The 20,339-nt window shown below is 42.0% G+C and overlaps 8 protein-coding genes across 8 annotated transcripts; 3 read left to right on the top strand and 5 right to left on the bottom strand.

Moving 5' to 3' along the window:
* Positions 1-392: 392 nt before the first annotated feature.
* ATC70_005525 (uncharacterized protein) lies at positions 393-4,556 on the bottom strand (the record flags this gene model as incomplete). Its single annotated transcript, XM_064824812.1, has 4 exons — positions 393-743; positions 795-2,450; positions 2,514-3,626; positions 3,684-4,556. The coding sequence occupies 4 exons, from the start codon at positions 4,554-4,556 to the stop codon at positions 393-395; spliced, it is 3,993 nt and encodes a 1,330-aa protein (XP_064680189.1).
* Positions 4,557-4,752: 196 nt separating this feature from the next.
* On the top strand, positions 4,753-5,885 carry ATC70_005524 (uncharacterized protein; the record flags this gene model as incomplete). The annotated part of the gene is made up of 6 exons (XM_064824811.1): positions 4,753-4,771; positions 4,828-4,892; positions 4,961-5,056; positions 5,133-5,203; positions 5,258-5,680; positions 5,741-5,885. The coding sequence occupies 6 exons, from the start codon at positions 4,753-4,755 to the stop codon at positions 5,883-5,885; spliced, it is 819 nt and encodes a 272-aa protein (XP_064680188.1).
* Positions 5,886-5,929: 44 nt separating this feature from the next.
* Positions 5,930-7,062, bottom strand: ATC70_005523 (uncharacterized protein; the record flags this gene model as incomplete). Its single annotated transcript, XM_064824810.1, has 3 exons — positions 5,930-6,198; positions 6,257-6,438; positions 6,494-7,062. The coding sequence occupies 3 exons, from the start codon at positions 7,060-7,062 to the stop codon at positions 5,930-5,932; spliced, it is 1,020 nt and encodes a 339-aa protein (XP_064680187.1).
* Positions 7,063-7,876: 814 nt separating this feature from the next.
* ATC70_005522 (uncharacterized protein) lies at positions 7,877-12,129 on the top strand (the record flags this gene model as incomplete). Its single annotated transcript, XM_064824809.1, has 2 exons — positions 7,877-8,490; positions 8,553-12,129. 2 exons carry the CDS (start codon positions 7,877-7,879, stop codon positions 12,127-12,129), a joined length of 4,191 nt encoding a protein of 1,396 aa, XP_064680186.1.
* Positions 12,130-13,707: 1,578 nt separating this feature from the next.
* On the bottom strand, positions 13,708-14,756 carry PKC1_3 (Serine/threonine kinase; the record flags this gene model as incomplete). Its single annotated transcript, XM_064824808.1, has 5 exons — positions 13,708-14,030; positions 14,096-14,325; positions 14,405-14,426; positions 14,487-14,615; positions 14,684-14,756. The coding sequence occupies 5 exons, from the start codon at positions 14,754-14,756 to the stop codon at positions 13,708-13,710; spliced, it is 777 nt and encodes a 258-aa protein (XP_064680185.1).
* A 574-nt stretch (positions 14,757-15,330) lies between these two features.
* On the bottom strand, positions 15,331-15,843 carry TPC1_1 (mitochondrial thiamine pyrophosphate transporter; the record flags this gene model as incomplete). Its single annotated transcript, XM_064824807.1, has 2 exons — positions 15,331-15,707; positions 15,771-15,843. The coding sequence occupies 2 exons, from the start codon at positions 15,841-15,843 to the stop codon at positions 15,331-15,333; spliced, it is 450 nt and encodes a 149-aa protein (XP_064680184.1).
* Positions 15,844-16,255: 412 nt separating this feature from the next.
* On the bottom strand, positions 16,256-17,953 carry ATC70_005519 (uncharacterized protein; the record flags this gene model as incomplete). The annotated part of the gene is made up of 8 exons (XM_064824806.1): positions 16,256-16,285; positions 16,348-17,171; positions 17,230-17,328; positions 17,390-17,446; positions 17,520-17,533; positions 17,598-17,730; positions 17,783-17,824; positions 17,881-17,953. The coding sequence occupies 8 exons, from the start codon at positions 17,951-17,953 to the stop codon at positions 16,256-16,258; spliced, it is 1,272 nt and encodes a 423-aa protein (XP_064680183.1).
* Positions 17,954-18,577: 624 nt separating this feature from the next.
* Positions 18,578-18,913, top strand: ERG6_2 (Delta(24)-sterol C-methyltransferase; the record flags this gene model as incomplete). Its single annotated transcript, XM_064824805.1, has 1 exon — positions 18,578-18,913. The coding sequence occupies one exon, from the start codon at positions 18,578-18,580 to the stop codon at positions 18,911-18,913; it is 336 nt and encodes a 111-aa protein (XP_064680182.1).
* Between the last annotated feature and the right edge of the window lie 1,426 nt (positions 18,914-20,339).

Genomic DNA, 20,339 nt, shown 5'->3' with positions numbered 1-20,339 from the left:
CGCGTATATGGATGTAAGATTCACATAAGAGTCAGATTCACATATAGTATGAAGGGTTTTCATGTGTAAGTGGATGGTCAACATGAAAGTAGTAGTATTTTGATAAGCTACGTAAGGGCAATCTGTAGCGTGAGCTGCTGCTGCGCAAGTTGGTTCTCACCGAAGCGAAGTGAAGGTAAAGAGTCATCCGAGGCGTAAACACTCGTATACTTTAATAATAATTCTTGGATGGCAGAAACTGTATTATTGTGGCATAGGGTGTATATAAAAAGACTCGTTTATATGTAATTTGAAATGATGGTGATAGTGTATATATATATATGTATGAAGGATAATGTTATATGCTTGCTATTGTGTTGAAATGAATGTAAAATTGTATATGATGGTGAGATTTATTTACGCTTCTTGCTGCTTGCATGTTTTCGCTTTCTTCTTTGCTCTGGTGGTCGATCAAAAACTTCGCTCAAAAGAGGCTCAGGATTCAGGCCCAATATGGATCCTGCACATCGGTACCCTTCTTTAGCCTCTTGGATATACTCTTTCTTTTTCATCTTTTTTTGCAAAGTTTCTTCCAATCTTTGTCTATCCACTTGAGGATCGCCCATTTCACAAATCGTTCTACGTCCAACCCAGCCAAATCGATGCATTTCAGGCACCTTAAGGAACTCTACCAAGACATCACCTGTATATCTTCGACTGGCTACGAGTTTGGGGCCTGCTTCTTCGTCTGACAGATTCAAAAACTAGAGCGCAACAGTAAGCATATACGTCAAAGCTACATGATTGAAACTTACCTTGGCAGGATGAGATGGGTATTTATTGACGCGAGCCCACACAATTTCACCCTTGTTAAATCGAGGAACAGGAATATCATTGCGTCCTAGTCTTGCTTGTTTCTTCGCAGAGCCAGTACCTCCGGCTGAAGCTTTATCTAGATCCATGTTGGCTTCTTGCCTGTCGTCACCCCCCTCTTCTTCTTCATCGTCATCGTCGTCAGCATCATCGTCTTCCAACCAAACCCAACCCACAGGCGCATGCTTTTTGCGGTTTTCTTTGTACACTTCCTGAGGACGATCCAAGTGAGAGACACCATTGTAGGAGGCATACAAGGCTCTCGCTTCTTGAGATATTTTGGGACGTTTCGTCAGTTCTTCTATGCTTGCTTGTAGGCCGTTGCTACGAGTCAATCTTGGTGTCACACAAAGAGATGAATGTTTGCGTTTGGTAGGCATGAAACTGGTCTCTTTGTGCTTTTCTTTACTCTGTAAGATAGATGGCTCCCGTGTCTCCTTCTTCTCCGCTTTGTTGTTTTGATCAAGGAATGAGTCTCTCATGGGCGAATCCACACAAGCGTCACTTTCTGCTGTTGATAAAGATGAAACCTGGGTAATTAATAAATTAGACGGTTCTCTAAGGGCCGCTGATGAATCGACTGATTGCTCTACTTTGAGATCATTCACTTGCTCGGCTGTGTGATTGACAGGCTGTGCTGATGCTGGTTGTTGCTCCTCAATGGTGGTTTCAGCTAGCGTCATTGGAGTTTCATTACGGTCCATATTGAGTCGTGGTTGAGAAGGCAAGTGTGCCAGACTGTCGTTTGTAACTGAATCCAGAAAAGGGCCTTGATTTGGACTGGAGGGAGCATTGACAGGGACTGCAAGATGGCCTCGATCTCTCAGCTTGCGAAGTGTTCTTGACTTGATCTCCTCTTCAACTGGATTCATTTGCGATAAAATGCCCTTTCGTCTATTTTCTTCGCGCAATGCTCTTGCTTTGGCTCTACCTTCCACTCTAGCTCTGATAGCTCTCTGATGTTCTGCCTCTTTCTCGGCCATCAAACGCTTCTTTTCTAACTTCAAGCGAGCCTCAGCTTCCGTATCTACCACTTGAACTGGCTGATGTTCCTCTACATCGATTAAATCGTCCTCATCAAAAGTAGCATCATAAGTAAACAGAGCATCGTCAATTTGCTCATCCAGCATGCCATCTTGCAATAGACCAAGTCGACTCAGCTTGGCTTCTGCGCTGTCAAACAGTTTCTGTGATGCATTCTTCAGTTTACTGGCCACCTTATAGAAGCTTGTATCCGCCGTATTGTAGTCCATGCTGTTGGTCCAAATCAATCGTACATCGTCTTTGAACTGATCCAGTGTGGCGTAAGAGTGGCTTGCTAGCTTTTGGCAGATTTCAGAAAAGCACATGGGTTGCTTGATGATTTTGTGGTAGTCTGCTGCTTCATCCATGGTGACATGATTTAAAAACAGTTTTTTGCGGTCAATCTCCATGAACTGGTTCAATACCGGTCGAATGACATATTCCAATGGAAAGAAGATCATCTCTAAATACGCCTTCTGCTTCTTTGTCTGTTCCAATTTGAGTCGCTCTCGCTTCTGCACTTGCTCAGACAACATGCGCACCTTTTCTAGATCTGCACGTAGTTGAGTAATGACCTGTGATGTGGTAAGATGAGGAAAGCGGAGCTAGCAGTAACTTGTCAGTAGTGTTGCACTTACCATCTTTCGAACCAACTGGTCGTCTTCTCCTGCCGTGTATTTTGAATAGGCTGTCCAGGGCTCCAAATGTAATCTTTTCAGCAAGGGAGCACCTCGCCTTGATTCTCTCTTTAATGACCAGTAATGCGCAATGGCAGTAACTGCCTGAGGTCGCTTTCGGATGCCTGAGAATCGTACGCATGGTAAGTTGTCAATCTTTGCCAAGATGATGTCGGGGGCAATGGGGGCGCCAGTGGAGTAGTGGTGTTGATGAGCACGAGCTTCCTTATTGTTGGCTTCATCCATGTGCTGTTGTTGCTGATCGCTTAATGCCTGTCTACTGGGCCTGCCTCGACCTCTACCTCGACCTCTGCCTTCGCCTCGTCCACGTCCACGTCCTCTGCCTCGTTGTCTTGTTCCATTCAATTCTCCTCTCGCTGGTGGTGCGCCATCTTCCTCTTCCTTTCCGTCTACTTCTTCCTCTTCACTGCTACTGCGACGATGATGACGACGACAATCTGGGATGCTGCTGTTAACTACAACTGACGGTTTCTCTATGTAGTAGTCTTTTGGTGTATGTCTCTCGCAATACGCTTTCAAAATCACGCCCTCTTCTGATTGAGATGACTGAGAGTTCATCTTCATACAAAGATTTGCAGCCTTTGCACATGTCACATGAAACGCTGAAAAGCAATGTTTATTATCACACTGGATGCAAGCGCCTTGTTTCTTTCGACATAGGGTGCATGTCAGCTTCCAACGACTTTTGGGTATATTCTCAATCTGATCAATAGGCTCCATGTAGATTGTATTACTGACACCGACTTCTGGGATCCAAATAGCGCATAACAGATGTCCCCACTGGTTGGTGTTTGTTTGCTTGAATGCGCCACCTTCGTTAGGACAAAAGATACAAGATACTGGAAATTCGGGTGAGATCATGCATTTTCTACACAGCCACTGGCCTTCAGGGATGTACGGTATGCCATAGCAGTCTTGATGAACAGCTACATTGCAGCCATCGCAGAATACAATTGCATTGCTGTTCTCCACTTCTGTATCATCGCATACCACACAAGCGGAATCTTCAGGCAGTAACACTTGCTCCGTTTCAGGTTTTGGTGTATCTTTGATCTAAGACATGGAGGCTATTAGCGCTCTATAACCACACGGCCAAAGAGAGATACTCACCAAGTTGAACCATTCCTTTTCTAATTTGTCCATGATGCATTCGAATAAATAAGGGGAAATGTCGCCTGACAACTCTTTGCGTCGTTCCTTGTTGTACAATCGAAGCCAGCATTGATCTTGCTCGTCCATGTCATATTCAACAGAGTCGTATAGCTCTACGTCGGAGAGCTCGTTGTAATGAATATAATGGTTTTCTGGTCGGTTAAAAGTGCGGCTCAGCTTCAAGATGTCCTTGTTGTTACTTGTCAATACACTATTGCTGGAGCTGCTTTGGTGCTGTGCTTGGTAATGCTGGATCAACAATTGCTCTTCTTGGGCTAATTGCTCCTGCTGGTATATTTCTTCATCCTCGTCTGCATCATCATGTAATCCATTGTTGTCCTCATCCATATTTCCCTTTACAAAGTGCACCTTGGGCAGCTGATCCAGATTAACGCCTTGGGATGTATTTACAGTGGATGTGTGTGTGGGCAGTGGCGGTGGTGTAGCTGTGTTGATAGAATCATCTTCTGATGAAAGCTCTGATGATTCAAAAGCAATGACATTGATATCTGATAGATGAGAGACATCGGAGTTGATGGGATGCTCTGCTGTTGATGCTGATGATGAGTCGCGTTCAGTTACTGTAGGTAACTCTTTATCAAAAGTGTCGTCTTCAATCGAAGATGCCAGGGACGAAGAGACTGACGCTAACGATAGCGGTGATGCCTTCTTTGCAGGCTGCACAATGGTGAGTGGCTGATTTTCATCGAGATCAAATAGTGCGTCTGAAGCGAGAGCCGTTTCTTTAAGATGATATTGTTGCAGAGCTGTTACGTTGTTTCTTCGTGGTCTGCCTCTTCTATTATACGTTCTATTCTTTATACCAGACATGGATATGACCTTGCAACAGACTAGAGAGATTAATAAGAAAAATAAAGAGCCTTCATCTTGACCTCGAGCCTTTTTTTTTTAAGCAATGTGCGTGGTGGAACAGAGAAGGACGGAGTTTTACGGATGATAGCTCTTGGCTTTTATAAACGGGAAGATTTTTTTCGCTTGTACAGCACCTCTTTTAAACATTCAAATCATGTCTGTCAAATTCTGGGGTAAGTTTTCCTTTGCAATCAACGCCACCAGATCAAACACTGACCAAGCGCTGTAGGCTGCACGTTGAATCCTGGGGAGAGCTTTCCAATGCAAACACCTGGCATTCTTGAAATTCGTCAGGTAGTATAAACGATGGCCCAAGTATATATATATATATAGGGTCACTTAGTGCAAATCAACCAACACAGGCGTCATTACCAGAAACACCAGAAAAGGGAAAAACCATCATCAAAGTCAAATCAAAGGGGCATGCATTCACCTTGTGTACTCTGGATAGAAATTTGGTAAGCAACGTGTAGACACATCAACAGTGAGCAATGCTGATGGAGAATCTGTTACACTAAACGTCCATGTGTGTAGGTGGAATGCCAATCCCTGAGCCATACATTCATCGCTGAGGACAAGGCAACCCTTGTAGTGGAAGGCGTCAAGTAAGTAAGACGTCGGTTGCATGTAGCAAATGTACTGAACAATCCATCGACTAGTCCTGTGCATTTCACCGGCTCAATGATCGTCGACCCAGATGCCAGCTCAAGCGAAGAAGAGGATGACATGGACTATTTACCTACACAAGCCAACGAGGACCAAGACATGGATGAGGATGAGGAGGACGAGGAGGACGAGGAGGATGAAGAAAGAGAGACCATTACAGGTCAGCCTCGTTATGCCAATTACCTCAGTGATCTATTAGGCCCTGATTTACCTGACGAGGATGACGATGATTACGAGGACATGGACGATGATGACGAGGCAGACGGCTTTGGCACTATGGCTTTCAGAGACCCTACTGACAATGAGTTCTTGGGTGGTTTCGAGCTTCGTCATTTCAATCTTGCACCCAATATTCCTGGCTATGAGGCAGTGAATTTGAGACAACAAGAGAAAGATGCTGAAGATACTCAATTACAGCAAGTGTCTATACTGACTTGGAAAGCTATGACAGGGTACTAACTTGTTTTCTACTGCAGTGATAGTATTGCAACTGGGCTGGTCAATGCTTTATTGAATAGCGGTGATGATTTCCAAATAGAGAAGGGTAGAGGCTTTTTAAAGCGATTAAAGGAGCAATTGAGAAAGAGAAAACGCACGCAAGAGCAACAAAATGAGGATTAATAGCAGCAAGGAGACGAAACACTGTAAATAAACTATACTCTATACTAGCAAATCTTTGCCTTTGCAAAACACCTGCTTCCTGTATAACCGACAAACCCAATGTATTGCAAATCCATATTCTCGGATTCATAGTCTGCTCGCAGTAATTTGATTAAAACATATCTTCCGCTCTTTTCTTGCATGTCCACTACACATTGACGTTGATCTGAAGCACTGAACCATGCGATTGGATCTGTATCGTCTAAATTGTCGTGATTCATGTGCGTGTATCTTTCAAAGTTGTCTTTGGTAAACAAGTCAAACGCGCGGGTGCCTAATAAACAGCTTTGATCAGCACTTCCGCAAAGGCGTGGCAAGTTGTGAGGACTTACTTTCAATATCAATAGGCTTATGCGACATGAATATCATGCCTTCTTTGCACGGTGCGGTATATCCATGGGTAGGTGATTTGATGACAATGTGCGATAGCACGCAATATTTACTACGTTGATTCTTCATGCCTTCCCAACCTCGATATCTCAGCAATATGTTGATGGTGCCACATCGCTCAGAGCTGTAACAAAAACAATCAATGACAATCAAACATCCCAATAGTATGCACAACGTACCAATACACTGTACCGTCATTCTTGAGTATATTGTGTATACTGTACGTTGAGCTGTACTGTCCTCCATCTTCTGATACCACCCCAAACTCCAATGCAACATAGCTTGTATTCGACGGCGCCTTTTGAATATCCACATTGCACATTTGAGCTAAATCAACCGCCTTTTCATCAGACACACAGTGCAGATCGTATATACTGTTGTTGAGAATCACATCGTCTTCTTCATGAGCACTGTCACTACTGCTAATGCGATGGTATGCGTCGGGATCAATGGAAGACCCTGGTTCTCTGTGCACGTTTCTAGTCATGGAGACTGCTGAGCTGATGCTACTAGGCCGTTCTGTGGTCATGCCATTCGCAGCTCTCACAATCGCTTGTGATAGTCGCCTTAATCTTGGAATGCGAGGTGGATAACGGATGGTATTGATGGTGGCATTGGGGTTGGGTCTATTGGTGTGTGCAGTGCTAAAAACACTGGCTCGAGCAAGACGAGGTGCAGGTGGTGACTGAGGCCGGTTCAGATTGTGTTGTGTCATTAATCGTTCTTCTGTCAAGGTGGAGCGCTCCATGATATAGATATTTGAATAAGAAAAAAAAAAGAATCAAAAAAGAGTTTGAAAATACGTACAGTAAACCATGTTTCTCCTTTGAGAAATCTCTCTCTCCGTGGGCGATACTTGCATTGATTTGTATCTTACTAGCAGATACCATCACATTATGACGAGGCAAATTTTAAAATTAGATTGATTGGCAGGAATATCAAATCATTAAACTTTCCTCGGGGGCGTCTATCCATGCATGAATCGAGTTTGTTTGTTCAATGCTGCTGTCATATTTGATTCTTCAAAATCAGGTTGTATTACTACTATCAGACTTGTTTCGAAGTGTAATTAAAAATGGGTTGCATCTGTTTTTATGTGAAATTGTTTATTTGGCACAGCCCAATGTATAACGATCCATCTACCAGGGTATTGGTTGCATTTCTAGTGTAATCCTAGTCGCTAAGAAGCCTGCCCAGATAATCAAACACTTTTGAAAGTTGAAAAAGGTAGTTGCATAGAACTGTTGTGAAGTGCGAGCTTCCAACTCGTGGAGTGCCATCACGATCAGCAGAACACTACTGCACCAGCCAAAGTGGATTAAATCTCCGCTACATCTCTGTTCCAGATTGGCAAAATTTTGGGCGGGGATAACATACCTGGGGCAAAACTCCGGCCCTAATAAGATAAATGATTGGTTTATATTGGCCAATAAAATCATAAATTAGGGCCGGCTGTAGAAATATATATGAAATTTAAAAGCCCTACTATACTTTCAAACCTAATCTGATTTACCCCCTTTCTCCTTTTTATATTCATTTATTTATGCGTTTTGTGAACAGTAATGGGGAAAGTTACCAAACATAGCAACAATAAAGACAAAGGAAAAGCACGCAGCTTTTCTACCCTTCGATTCTCTGCTACCAAAGGCTTTATTTCGAATCAAGCTACAATCACACAAGCCTTCAAGCGAGTAGCTAAATTCAATGCAGCAGCAACAAGTATTGATCCTTCAAGCAGCTCAAATCAGGGCGAGTCATCAACATCTGAAAGCCAAGAAGAGCTCTCTGTCCCTGAAGAGGCTGGATTAGAAGAGGGTGAAGAGAACTGCGAGGCTGAAGACAATGATACTGTCCAAGATCTCCCTCTCAACACTCAGCACAGAGACTTTTTCGAGTCTCTTTGTGCCCGCTTGCATGAGGACGGACGTCCTGTTGAATACGACAGGAATACTTTTTGGGTGGAGCCAGTTAATCCCTATTTTGCACTGCTGAAGAAGTTACCGGCGAAAGAGGAACCCAATAAAAGCCTATATCAACCTCGAGTATTTCTGTGGCTACCTCATCACTTGCTTCCACACAGGTCCAAGTCTTTAGAATGCCCCAAGTGTAAATCTCCATTGAAAAGCAAAGGTTTCAACAAGGATCCGCATGCTAGAAGAATCGTTGATCTTGCAAGGTAAGTAAGAGTAGAGTAGTTAAAGGCTGAAACGTTGGCTTGATTGCTAATATGAAATTTAGTTGTTTCTATCTGTTGTCATGCAGATACGAATGTACAGTGACTGGATGCAAAAAGCCTGGATTTGAAGACTCATGGCAATCTCACGACCCCATCATTATGCGACAATTGCCACAGGAGCTTCAGATGGAATTCCCTGCCGTTTTGACTAGCAAAGGAGGTGTTTCCAAAACTGTCGCAAATCTCCTTCGTCCGTGCATGCAAAACTCAATGGGTCCTCAGAGATTCCAAAAGTTACTCCGAGAATTGCATGTTCTTCGTCATGATCAGCTGGAACTCCAGTACTTACTGTCATGTTTGGCTAAAAAGAAAGGACTCCTCCGAAACTATTCGTTCCTCCCTTACTCGAATTTTGAAGACCCTCACCAGTATGCTGGTTATGTACCAAGTGCCACTTATTTCAGGACTTTGTACACAGCAATGATCGAGGAACTCAAGCCAAAGATGGACAAACATGCCATGCTTCTTGACGGCAAGGTGCTTAAGTGCGATCACTCTTTCAAATTCCCGAAACATATCGCTAAAATTGAGGATGCTGGTGTATTCACTGCCTTGTTCACCGTGACGAATGAGTATGAGGAGATCGTACATCAGGTTCTGGTCCCCTCAAAGTCCCTTATCTATCTGAAGCATTCATTGCAAAAAATGAAAGAAGCATACGAACTTTATGGACATGAGATGCCGGTAGCTTTCTTCACTGATAATGTGCAAAGCGATAAACGATTCTTGGAGAGCATCTTCGACTCTTTGAAGGTCATTCAAGAGGTCCCACGTCAGCAAGAGACTGCAAACAGCAATGCAAACCGGTTATTCCTCAGGCTGCCAAATGATGTTGAGGTAGACTATCTCAATCGTGATGTAGGGTTGATTATTAGGAAGATGAAGGATCTGAATGACAAGTTGACAGTCGAGAGAAACGCTGGCAAGCCCTCGGTTATTGGACTTGACACAGAATGGAATGTGAATGACGATCCGCATTACGATCAAGTTGATGTCATTCAGATTGCTCATGGCAATACAGTGGACGTCCTGCATATTGATAGATCCTGGCTCGCACTTCCCAAGGAGCTTGTAGATGTGCTTGTAAATGCTGATATCACGAAAGTTGGAAGAAGCATTGGTGTTGATTTCTCTCGTCTCAATAATCGGTTCGGAATTGAATGCAAAACGAAGTTGGAGCTAGGATCATTCTGTTCTGCACGGCAGCTAATCTCAACAGGTACAATGTCATTGTCAGACATTTCGCTATGTATACTTGGTGCCCCTCTTGATAAAGGCCCTCAAAGAAGCGCATGGAATATGGCTGACCTCTCGCCAGATCTTCTAAATTATGCTGCAATTGATGCTTGGGCTAGTTTGGCCATCTACAGTGTTGCTGCGAATCATCTGCCTGTTGGTAATCGTGTGCTTCCTACCTGTCCAGTTGGTTCGTTTGTAGATGTGATGCCTCCACGAAACAGTCAAGCTGTTGCCTACGGCGAAATCGTGGTTAATGGTAGCACAGCAACTGTAAGAATTACAAAAGTATATGTTCCTGGATATCTGGCAAATGGTATTGCTTTGCAAACATATGGTGAACCACCATTTGAACTGAGAGTTCCTGCAGCTCATCTCATCACAGCTGCTTCACCATCTGAAGCCTCGAGTATTTCCTCTGCTAATCCTACCGCCCCTAGCGATCCTGTAATAGCTACGCCAGTAAGCAATCCCAATGCTATTATGGAGTCAGAAATTCAGTCAAAGATGCAAGAGATTTTTGGTGATGCTATAGACAGGGTTGACAAGGCTGGCTTTACCAGTGGCTATCGACAGTTTGCTTGGTATAATGCTGATCCCAAAATTGCTTTTACTCGCGTCGTCAAAGACATTTTTCATTTGATGGATATGATCAAGCCTTATAAGAGACACACCTTGTATAAGCAATTCACTAGAAAATTTAGTGAAAGCTTATTTACGATTGATGAGACTGACAAAGAAAAGGTCATCGCGGCATTTGCACAGAAAAGACTTAGGGATCCAAGCTTTACACACACCTGGGATTCGAAGATGAAATACGATCGTGCGTGGTTGTGGAGAAGAGTACGAAGAAAGGTGTCTGCTCCTGAAGTGTTGCTTCCTCTTTTAAAATCCTTGTTTCTTTCTTACGGCCCTCTGAAGTGCGCAAAATCTGGAAGAGCACTGTTTGATAAAAAATCTTGGGATCAAGCAGCTGCTGTCTTGAGAACAGTGCAGTTAGGCCATGTGTCTGATCCGCCAGATGTACAATTGTACATTAAGACAGGAAAATTGGACGATCTCAAGCTGACACTCTATAGATGCATCCGTGGAACAAACTCTTTAGAAGGCGGAGTCCATCAGAACTTGATTCGCAAGTTTGGGTCGTTTGGTGCTGGTCCAGAGCTGGCTAATGCGATGCTTACTGAATACAGGCTGAGACATAATCTCGACGTGGGTTCAAAGAACAGGCATTCAGTCATTTACAAAAGCCATTATGATCCCTGGCTAGTTCAGCATATTGATCTCTTGCGTCAAAAAATGGGATTCAGTGCTGACACAAGAAACATCGCTTTGTCTGTGAATGCTTTGGAATATTGCGGTTCTGGTGAGCTCTTTGGTATATGCCCTTTACCAAATGAAGAGATGGTCAAAATTGGTATCTTGCCCTCTGAGATCACGGATGAGAGCTTGCCTCTTATAGACAAAACAATTCCACAGCTCCAAGACACTGTCTTCATGAAAGTTGGGTCAACTTTGCGCTCACATCTTGGCCGTTACAAGTTTGTTGCAAACAATCAATGTACAAAGTTTGCCGTGCTCGCTGTCCATACGATGAAGGAGAAATCCGAATTCAGGGTCATTTATGAAACTCACTACAAGAATAGCAACAATAGAAGGATAAATTTTGTTGATTTTGCCAGCAAGTTCAATGAAAAGGCCAACGGTATTGATATATTCTATAAAACCACGGATCATCTCGAGAAGTATTATAAAGATTTCGAATTACAAGACGGAGTATCCAAAACAGAGGAGATTCATCAAATAGCTTTGAGACTCATTGAGCATCAAGTCGTCTCCACTAATCAGCCTTCTCAACTACTGCCAGCAGCATCACCAAGAATACCATCCATCAACAATATTTTTGCTGTCGTTTCTGCTGCCACAATTGATGCACAAATACCGCCGCCATCTGTTTCATCGCAACTGCTTCAACCGCAACCACAACAGCCACACCTACAGCACAATGTCCTCCCTGCTGGCTACTATTTCCAGCCATCATTGCCTGTTCCTAGCCACAGACTACAAGATGTCTTGCCCGTTCCTGATCACAGGCCCCAAACTGCCTTGCTGGTCCCAACACACAGGTTCATCTCACCTCGACTGCAGATGTGCCATCCACATCCCTACCAGAAAGCACCAGTAATAACAAAAAGGGTTACAGCAAGAAAGTGTAAAGGTTGTGGAAGTGAAGTCTGCAATGGTAAAAACAAACGAACAGACTGTAGTAGTCCAAGATGTTTGAAATGTGCTGCGACATCTGGCTGTCCAGGTATCTGGGATGCCAAAAATTGCAACAGGTGATTGCAAAAATGATATATTGTCATCAGTTAAAGCCCACCTTTCTATAAAGCACACGTATACATTATTCCGTATTCGGATACTTTGAAATATACTTGCTAGTACCATAAGCACCGTGTCATTTAGACACCTACTACTCTTATGAACATCTTTTGCTTCGGCGTTAAATTTACTGTATGAGGCGATTACATGGATTAAAACCGTAAAATTCAAGAATTTAACTTGGATAATAATCTTGCCAATATCAGAGCAATACCACTTTCTACGTGCATTTATTACAATCAAAACCTTCAATTACAAAAAAAATTTGGCTTCGCCAAAATTACTAAATATGGAAATTCAAACAATTTTTGCCCCAGATATGTCATACACGCCAAATTTTGTTTAGAAACGACTTGATTTTACTATTCTCAAAGATTCGACTATGTGAAATGCGAGAATCATTCATTGCTTCCTTACGCTTTATAAAAGTACTCTTTGTGGCGCATCCAATGGTGTTAACTTGTATAGTTGTTTTGAACAAACCTATTGAGCAATTTCAGAAAATATGAAATGAGGTTTTTGGGCAAAAATGTCGAGATTTTGCGTATTAAAGTCCTATAAAAGTGGTTTCAGGGGTTGCGTTGGATTCATAGCTACATTTGATGTAATATATCACCATATTGAAAGACTTTATTTTTGGGGTAAAAATGCGATCGTTTGATTTTAGATAAAAACCATGATGTATCCCTCATGGTTTTTGACCATGTTTTTTCAGGTTTCAAAAAAGTTGAGTGAAGGTTTTAGGAAGTTAGTTCTAGTCAAGTGAAATCGTTTGGTGCTATTCTGGTGATCTAAAGCAGCTTCTAATACGGAAAAACACGACTCAAATGCACCTTGATTTTGCTGTGTTTTTGCATACATTTGAGTATTCCAAGGTGATGCTCGTACCAGTTCCTTGGAAACCATTCCTGTCAGTAGTGAACCAGGGCCGCAATGAGGCATGCAATCATTAACTTACGAATATGTATACTCTTTGTCTCTCAAGGCCTGTGGCCATCAGGATTTTAATGCAGGCCACCTAAAGCTTCTAACACAATAAAATATGTAGCATTAAAATGCATGAAGAAACAACCATTTAATCTGTTCATCTTCTGACCACAGTATCACCCAATGCACCAGATAGAATTAAGCTAAAATATACGCTAGAAATCAAGGTTTGTCTACCGCAAGATCTTAATATTTCTGTAAATACGTGGATCTACTATTATCCAAAAGTAGAGTTTGCTTTAATCTTAATACAGGATAGCATTAGCTTCAGCAAAACATGCTTCCCTGAATATGTTTGCAAGCGTACTTTAGTGGATTTGCCGTAGACGGTTAAGATCTGTTCCTTACGAGTTTCATGCATCAGAGCCAAGCTGTTAAACACGACTGCATCACCTCATGAAATAGTTGGTCATTCAAATTAATGCACTGATATAAAGTCGCTGTCTCTTTGCATAAAAGCCTCATACCCATCCCCCAAGAAATGCCACATTTGTTCGAAATAAGCCATCAAATACTCAGATGGTGTGAATATTTCAAGATAAACTCCAAGCTTTATTTATCTTTAGCAGCAGCAGCCTCTTTTCCTCTAGCAATAAGGTAATCAACCTCAACCTCTTTTGTCAAAGGAATAGCCCACTTCTTGTAAAGATCAACAACGACATCCACTGGAATACGCAAATGCTTGTTTGTACCCTCCTGTTCCTCGTCTAAAGTTTGACCATATACCAAAGCCTTTCTATGCAATCTTTCCAAAACCTTCTTCTCCACAGCCTTATTTGTCAATAGTTCATCAATCTTTTCTCGGTCCTCTGCCAAAGCCAAACGAATGTATTCTTCGGGATTCGATCTAAATTTGGATTCTGCAATAAACTTGCCTAAAGTCAAAGTTGTAAGCTGGTTAGTAGACAGATCATGGGATGAAACTGTGTTACTGCTTTACCGAAATGGATGCGTTTGCTCAAGGCTTGCAATGCTTCAATATCCTTTGTTACTGAACTACCGTAATTCATGTCGTCTCCAGATTTGGTGATAGTAGGCACAATGTCTTTGACGTAAATATTCATGATCTTGTCATTGACGTTGATATCGTTGGGTTGAAGAAATTTCACAAACTCGAGTGGTGGGAGGATGGGTTCAGGTAGAGGTGATGTGAATGCATATTCATCAGGACTGCGTGTGCAACAAAGAGCTCTTGGTCAACCATCGATGCTTGAAATTGGCATGTCGTTTTCTTTTTATGTATTCTTACCTAGTGTATCTTCGCACCTTGGCTAATCGAAATGCAAATCAGAAAAGCGTTCTCTTTATCATCAAGAGGATATGATAATTACCATGCACTTTCTCGGTTTCCCAGAAGAAATACTCTAAAAAACTACGTTCGCCAGTTGCACCCTTAAACTCTAAAGCGCCTTTCTCATAGATACAAGGATTCAAGGCGAATTGGGCTCTTTCAATGAGGGCTATACATCAGACAACAAAGGAGTAAGAGAAAAAAAAATCGTTTCAACATTTGAAGGCGAGTGTTTACCAAAGATGATGGTATCTTCCAAGCGAATCAAGGTACTACGAAGCTTGTCAAGTGTATAAGGGCTGTCAGCCATAATGCCTAATTGAGAATGTACAAGAATGAAAGAAAGGGAATGATCAAATGGAATCAAAACGTTGCTTATATACTTTTGAAAGGAAGCGGATACTTAAAAATAAGAGTAAAAAGAGGAGTGAAATGGTGAGTCATTTCATTTCTGTTTGGTTCTGAGTTGACTGCAGAGCCAAAAAAAAAAAAAAAAAAAAAAAAAAAAAAAGGCATCCTGATGCGTATTGCAACTTACAAAACAGTGCTGAGCATCCGTTCTTCATGTCGCATGGTACGTGCTCGGTTTGAAAGGGGCGTGGAGATAGATCAAGCATGCATTTGCACGGTGCTTTGATTGCGATAAGTCCATTTGAATTTATGATATAAATTGTATGCATTGCCGAACACTCTTGAATGTAACAATAGTCAGTATTGCAGTCTTGATATACATGGATGAGACTGCGCTTGTTTGATCTACCAATATCTCTTAAACGATGCATATTGCATTGATATGTCTTAAAAACAAATCATGCTGATGCATGCATTTCATACGAGTTTATTTTGTTGGCATGTATTGCTCTCGAAATCAGAATCAAACGCATTTATTCTAAGCATCTCTTTCGCATAAAGACATGCACATGAGGCAGTGTAGGCACACTCTGCCATTCAGGGGGATTAACAAAATAGACCCATTCCCAAACATGAGCACCAAATCTCTCATCCAACACCGATTCCACAAAATCGGCAGCTAAGGGTGCTTTGGACCAAATCAAGACATGTTCAATCCCAGGATCGACTGAATAAGGGAAATCATTTGGCAGCACTAACATTGGCTTGGGGTCATCCTTTGGCCAGATCAGTTTTTCTTTCAAGAGAAAGTTTTCAACGGAACCGTATGTTTGGAGTGTCTCTTGAGTCCATTTCTGATACACTGCTTGGGCGTCCTTGTTTCTGCGTAGTTTGCTCACTTGATTTTGGGCTGTTGTTAGTGGTGGCAGCAGATGTTAGCAGCAAGTCCAGTGATTTCTACAGTTATACGTACAAACATAATAGACAATTTCCTCCCAAGGATGAACATGGTCAGTGTAAACGTGGTCTTCTGGGAGAACGGTCATTATTCTATTCTATTTATTTAGTTGAACGGAATAAAAGAAACCGAACCAAACAAACGTTGAAATGGCATTTTTATACAAACGTTTCCTTTCAAGTTTGCTTATATAAGCAAAGTGACGTGGAAGATTCGCATTGATAACTCCTGTCATGTTGCGCATGTTCCTGAATCTAGTATTCGATCGACTTGTTGGACATTGCAAGCCATCTCTGGATGTTGTGCTAGATGTCTCAACACTAGTTTGTCTATTTTATGCAATAAAGAGCCGACGGTTTGGAGATACTCCACAATCAACATTTTCAGATGTAGCTTTTTTTTTTTTTTTTTTTTTTTCGCTCTCACTCTACTCTACTAGGCACGTGTTGCAGAAAATGGATATGACATTTTATTATATATATATATATAAATTGAATTGTCTACTGTAATTGAACATAATTTGCTGGAAACTACAAAGACCAAACACACATGATTAGCACCTTCTTTTTCCAACACTCTTAAATTCACTTACAATGCCCTGTCTACCGTTGATCTTTCCAGTCCACCAGTCATCCTGGCTCTCTGTCTTTTGCACAATGGTAATCACATCTCCTTCCTGGAAGCTCAAATCACCCTGTTGTTGCCCATCAAATGCATATAGTGCTCTTGCAGTAGGTTCTGATGGTGCCACGACAGGTTTTCTGCTAGGTGGAGGTGGAGGTGGTGCTCTTTTAGCAGCAGCTTGACTTGCGAGAGTATTAGTATTGTAGTTATTATTAGGAGTAGAGTTGTAATTGTTGTTATTGTAGCTATTGTTGACGGAGGGTTTGATATCTTGTCCATAGCTGTTGTTGTAATTGTTTCCAGCGGGTGGTTGATAGGAAGGTGGAGATGAAGGTGTTGGATTGTAGGGCTGTTGTTGTATAGCTATAGGAGCACCGTATCCGCCTTGTTGTCGAACTGGAGGTGGTTGTCTCAATGTACCTGGTGCGGAAATGTGAGTGCTCTTGAATGTACCGCTACTGCGCCCTATGGAGCGGGGAGATCCATCTTCGCTGGTCATGCTACGTGCTGAATATGTTTGCTCGCCCAAAGTGTGGAACTTGGCATTTAATGCTCTGTACAATGCATCAGCCTCAGGTGGTGGTGGTATGGCGCCCGTCAATAATTGCTTGGCGGTAACACGTTGTCCATACAACTTCTCGTTCGCATCTCCTCTTGAAACTACCACAGATCCTTCTAATGATACGCCTGCAAACAAACCTCTGGTTTTGCTGTAAGAATAGATGGCGGCAATATGCTTGAGATTGGCACTTCCTGAAGCTTCAGCATTACGACCGATGGGACCCGCAGCGACTATAGATCCAACATCGGTTTAATTTTCCCAGTGTTGTTCCCTTTCTCTATTCGTTACCTGACACATTGCCACCCAAAGTGACATTACCCAATTGACAAAATGTCTTGACAGCTTCTTGGGTATTCAACACAAGCACGAAATCAGTCAATTCAGCGCCTACGTTTGAAACGTCCATGAGTCATCTCATTCCCTCTCGTTTATGATATAAACAGCTTACCAATTTGGCCACCTGCGCCAATGCCACCAGTGCCAATGGCAGAAGGTGCAGACCACCCTAAAAAGAAAATGATATCATGTTACACTTACTTGTGCCATGTTGCAAGTTTTAGTATCCATCGTCTATTTACCTCCTTCTGGCAATCTACAGCATAGTGGAGGTCAGCATATTATATGCTCTTGGCACACAAAGCACTCTTTCATCTTACCTTGCAATCACAATGCCACTTCCTGCACGTCCCGAGAACAAGAAACCTGCTTTGAGGACAGTATAGATAGCTAAACCCTGTGCTTTCTCCAAGATGTTCTCTGGAATAATCTTATCCATGCCTTGCCCAGGATCTGGTTTCTCAGTGTGAATAACACGGTTCTCTTCCAAGAAAGAATAGCTTACCCAGAAAACTGTTGAGAATCTTTGCGGCCTTTTTGCATTCGCCTAGTAGCACTTGATAAACAACGCTGTCATCCCAATACCATTGCCTATGAAATTACCTTTCAAGCTGGTAGGAATAGGTGAATTGACAGCAGACGAAATGCCTGAAGCGAAATTGTTGATTTTCTTCATGGTTAATAAATGTTGATAAAGAGAAGAGATAAAAGGAAAAAATAAAAGAGCCTCGCATGTCTTGTGGTTAAATACCAGAGGATAAATATTTTAACCCCACACCAAGAACGTCATTACATGGTACTACACATTTGTTTCAATCTGTATACTAGAGATGTCTCTCTTGGTATGTGATGTACATCTGCTCTGCTTAATACACAGCCAAATACAAAGTATGTTGACTATCAAGATACATTTACTTACTTATTTGCATGAACAGCCAACCCACATGTAAGGTGATTGGAATGATTTCATCTCAGTAGCCACTTGAATCAAGATATTTACTTCAAGCAAATCCATAGCATGTATATGCATAGTCGCATATAAACTTATGAGTAGAGCTGTCAAATTGACATGGCGTTATTGACGACTAGCTTACATTAACACGCTAAACGACGAATCAGCATTTTACCAGGATTACTTTTCTGTTAATCTACTGGTAGCTGCGACGTGTGTAGAGCCCTTGTTTCGCGAGGAAAAACGAGCCATAACAGCAATAGGTCGCATTTGATTCTTCAACGATGTCCTCAGCTAGAGTCTTTTAGCTTCACGGCGTACTCTCTCAAAAGAATCGCAAATATAGGCATGTTCAACTATCTTGGTGACGATATGCACATGCCAGTTGATTTGCAACAAATCCAGCCTCGACCTCGTATCAGCTCATTTACTGGCAACTTTTTGCTCATGTCTGACGAGTCGCTCAAGTACATCATGTTCAAGTTTCCTAGGCTTCACCATCTGGATATCAATACCAATCATCAAGACCATCAACTAGTAGCTGATCTCAAAACCAAAGGCTTTGGGTTCTCATCCAAGACCATGCTGCAGTCTCTGTCCTTTGTATTCCAGATGAAAACAGCAAACTTCCACAACGTGTGCATGCCAAATGTGGTTGGCTTTCTGACCAGTTTTCTAGATTGAATGCATTATATTGGATCAGCGGAAATTAGGTACACACGTGAAAACCACTCGTACATTAACGCAGATAATCCTATGTTACAGTTCAATGTTGACTCTAGCCATTCATCAGCATGCAATGCCAACAAGATCACAGCTATTTTTGAAGATGCAAAACAATATGACAAAATTTTGTTTAGAGAGCAAAATGCAAACACTCTCCCTCATCAAGCTTTATTGGAGACTTCTGGGACATACCTTCAACATTTGATCTTGGCAAATATCAGCCAGCAAGTGATGCAAGTCTATGGAGTAAATGCCGTTTGTCTCCCTTAGACTATACTTTAAGAAGCTGTTCCGTATTGAAAGCGCTTGCCATGGTGGATTGGTCACTCGTTGGTGATGCCTCTGCTTCTGCACTCAGGGTTATCAAACAGGTCTATACAGAAGTTGTCATTGGAACGATGCCAACTGGATCAACAAAACCTAACCAAAGTGTCGCTGCACATCCCCCTTCTGAAGCATCTAGATCTTACCAACTGCGAATTAACTCACAGTGCATCTCACGCAGTAAAGATTACTTTTATCCATACGTTGCTACTTTAAGAATGTGAGAGTAGTACCATTTTGACAGTTGACATTTGCTCTATTTGATCCGCTTCATCCCATGCTTCCAACTGTTTTCTATCCCCAGTTGTATCTATTTCACTATTGCAAAATGCTCATTTTCGACATTCACATGCAACGAGCTCTCTACCCCCCCCCTATTTCCTCATAGGCGTATTTCACATGAAAGATTTTAACACCAAGGTTCAAGATAAACAAAAAAAAATACATCATTTGATTCTGAAACAGGTGTAACTGGAAGCTTAATTCGGTTGTCCTTCTCTACCTCTCCTTATTCTCGCTACCAGAAATTATAAGGTTCTCGATTCATCTCTCCTTCTGTTTGCATTCACCATGAGCTGTTTTTTTTCAATTGAATGATAGGCATAGCTTATTCTTTATTTACATCACCTGGAACCAGTTTTCATTGATTTTTGTGCCACAAAGCATGCACATTCAAATCAAGAAACAAGTGCACACCTCGGAAGACAGAGCATCGATAAGAGCACTATATGAAAATTGGCATCTTAGCCTCCATGGAATAGAACAAAACAGATTGTTTACGAGCCAGTGCAAACAAACTTGTGCCAACTATCATGGTTGCTGTCAATGATATTAATCAAGTATTTGGGCTACTCTACATCATCATTATGCCCGCATTCGCATGATCGGCTGATGAGCCTTATGTATCATTCCTGTAGTCTGTTTGTAATTCTCACGCCAAAAGTATTCACCTCATCACATACAGTAGAGTCAACACATTCCATATCATTAGTGTAGGAACTGCCTTCTTTTGGAAGGTCCTCGGATCATGCAAAATCAAAACAGCTCATTTGTAGGCAAC

Source organism: Mucor velutinosus (genome assembly GCF_035048745.1).
Source record: "Mucor velutinosus strain NIH1002 chromosome Unknown tig00001544, whole genome shotgun sequence".
NCBI lineage: Eukaryota > Fungi > Mucoromycota > Mucoromycetes > Mucorales > Mucoraceae > Mucor > Mucor velutinosus.
This window is presented reverse-complemented; position numbering and strand designations above follow the sequence as displayed.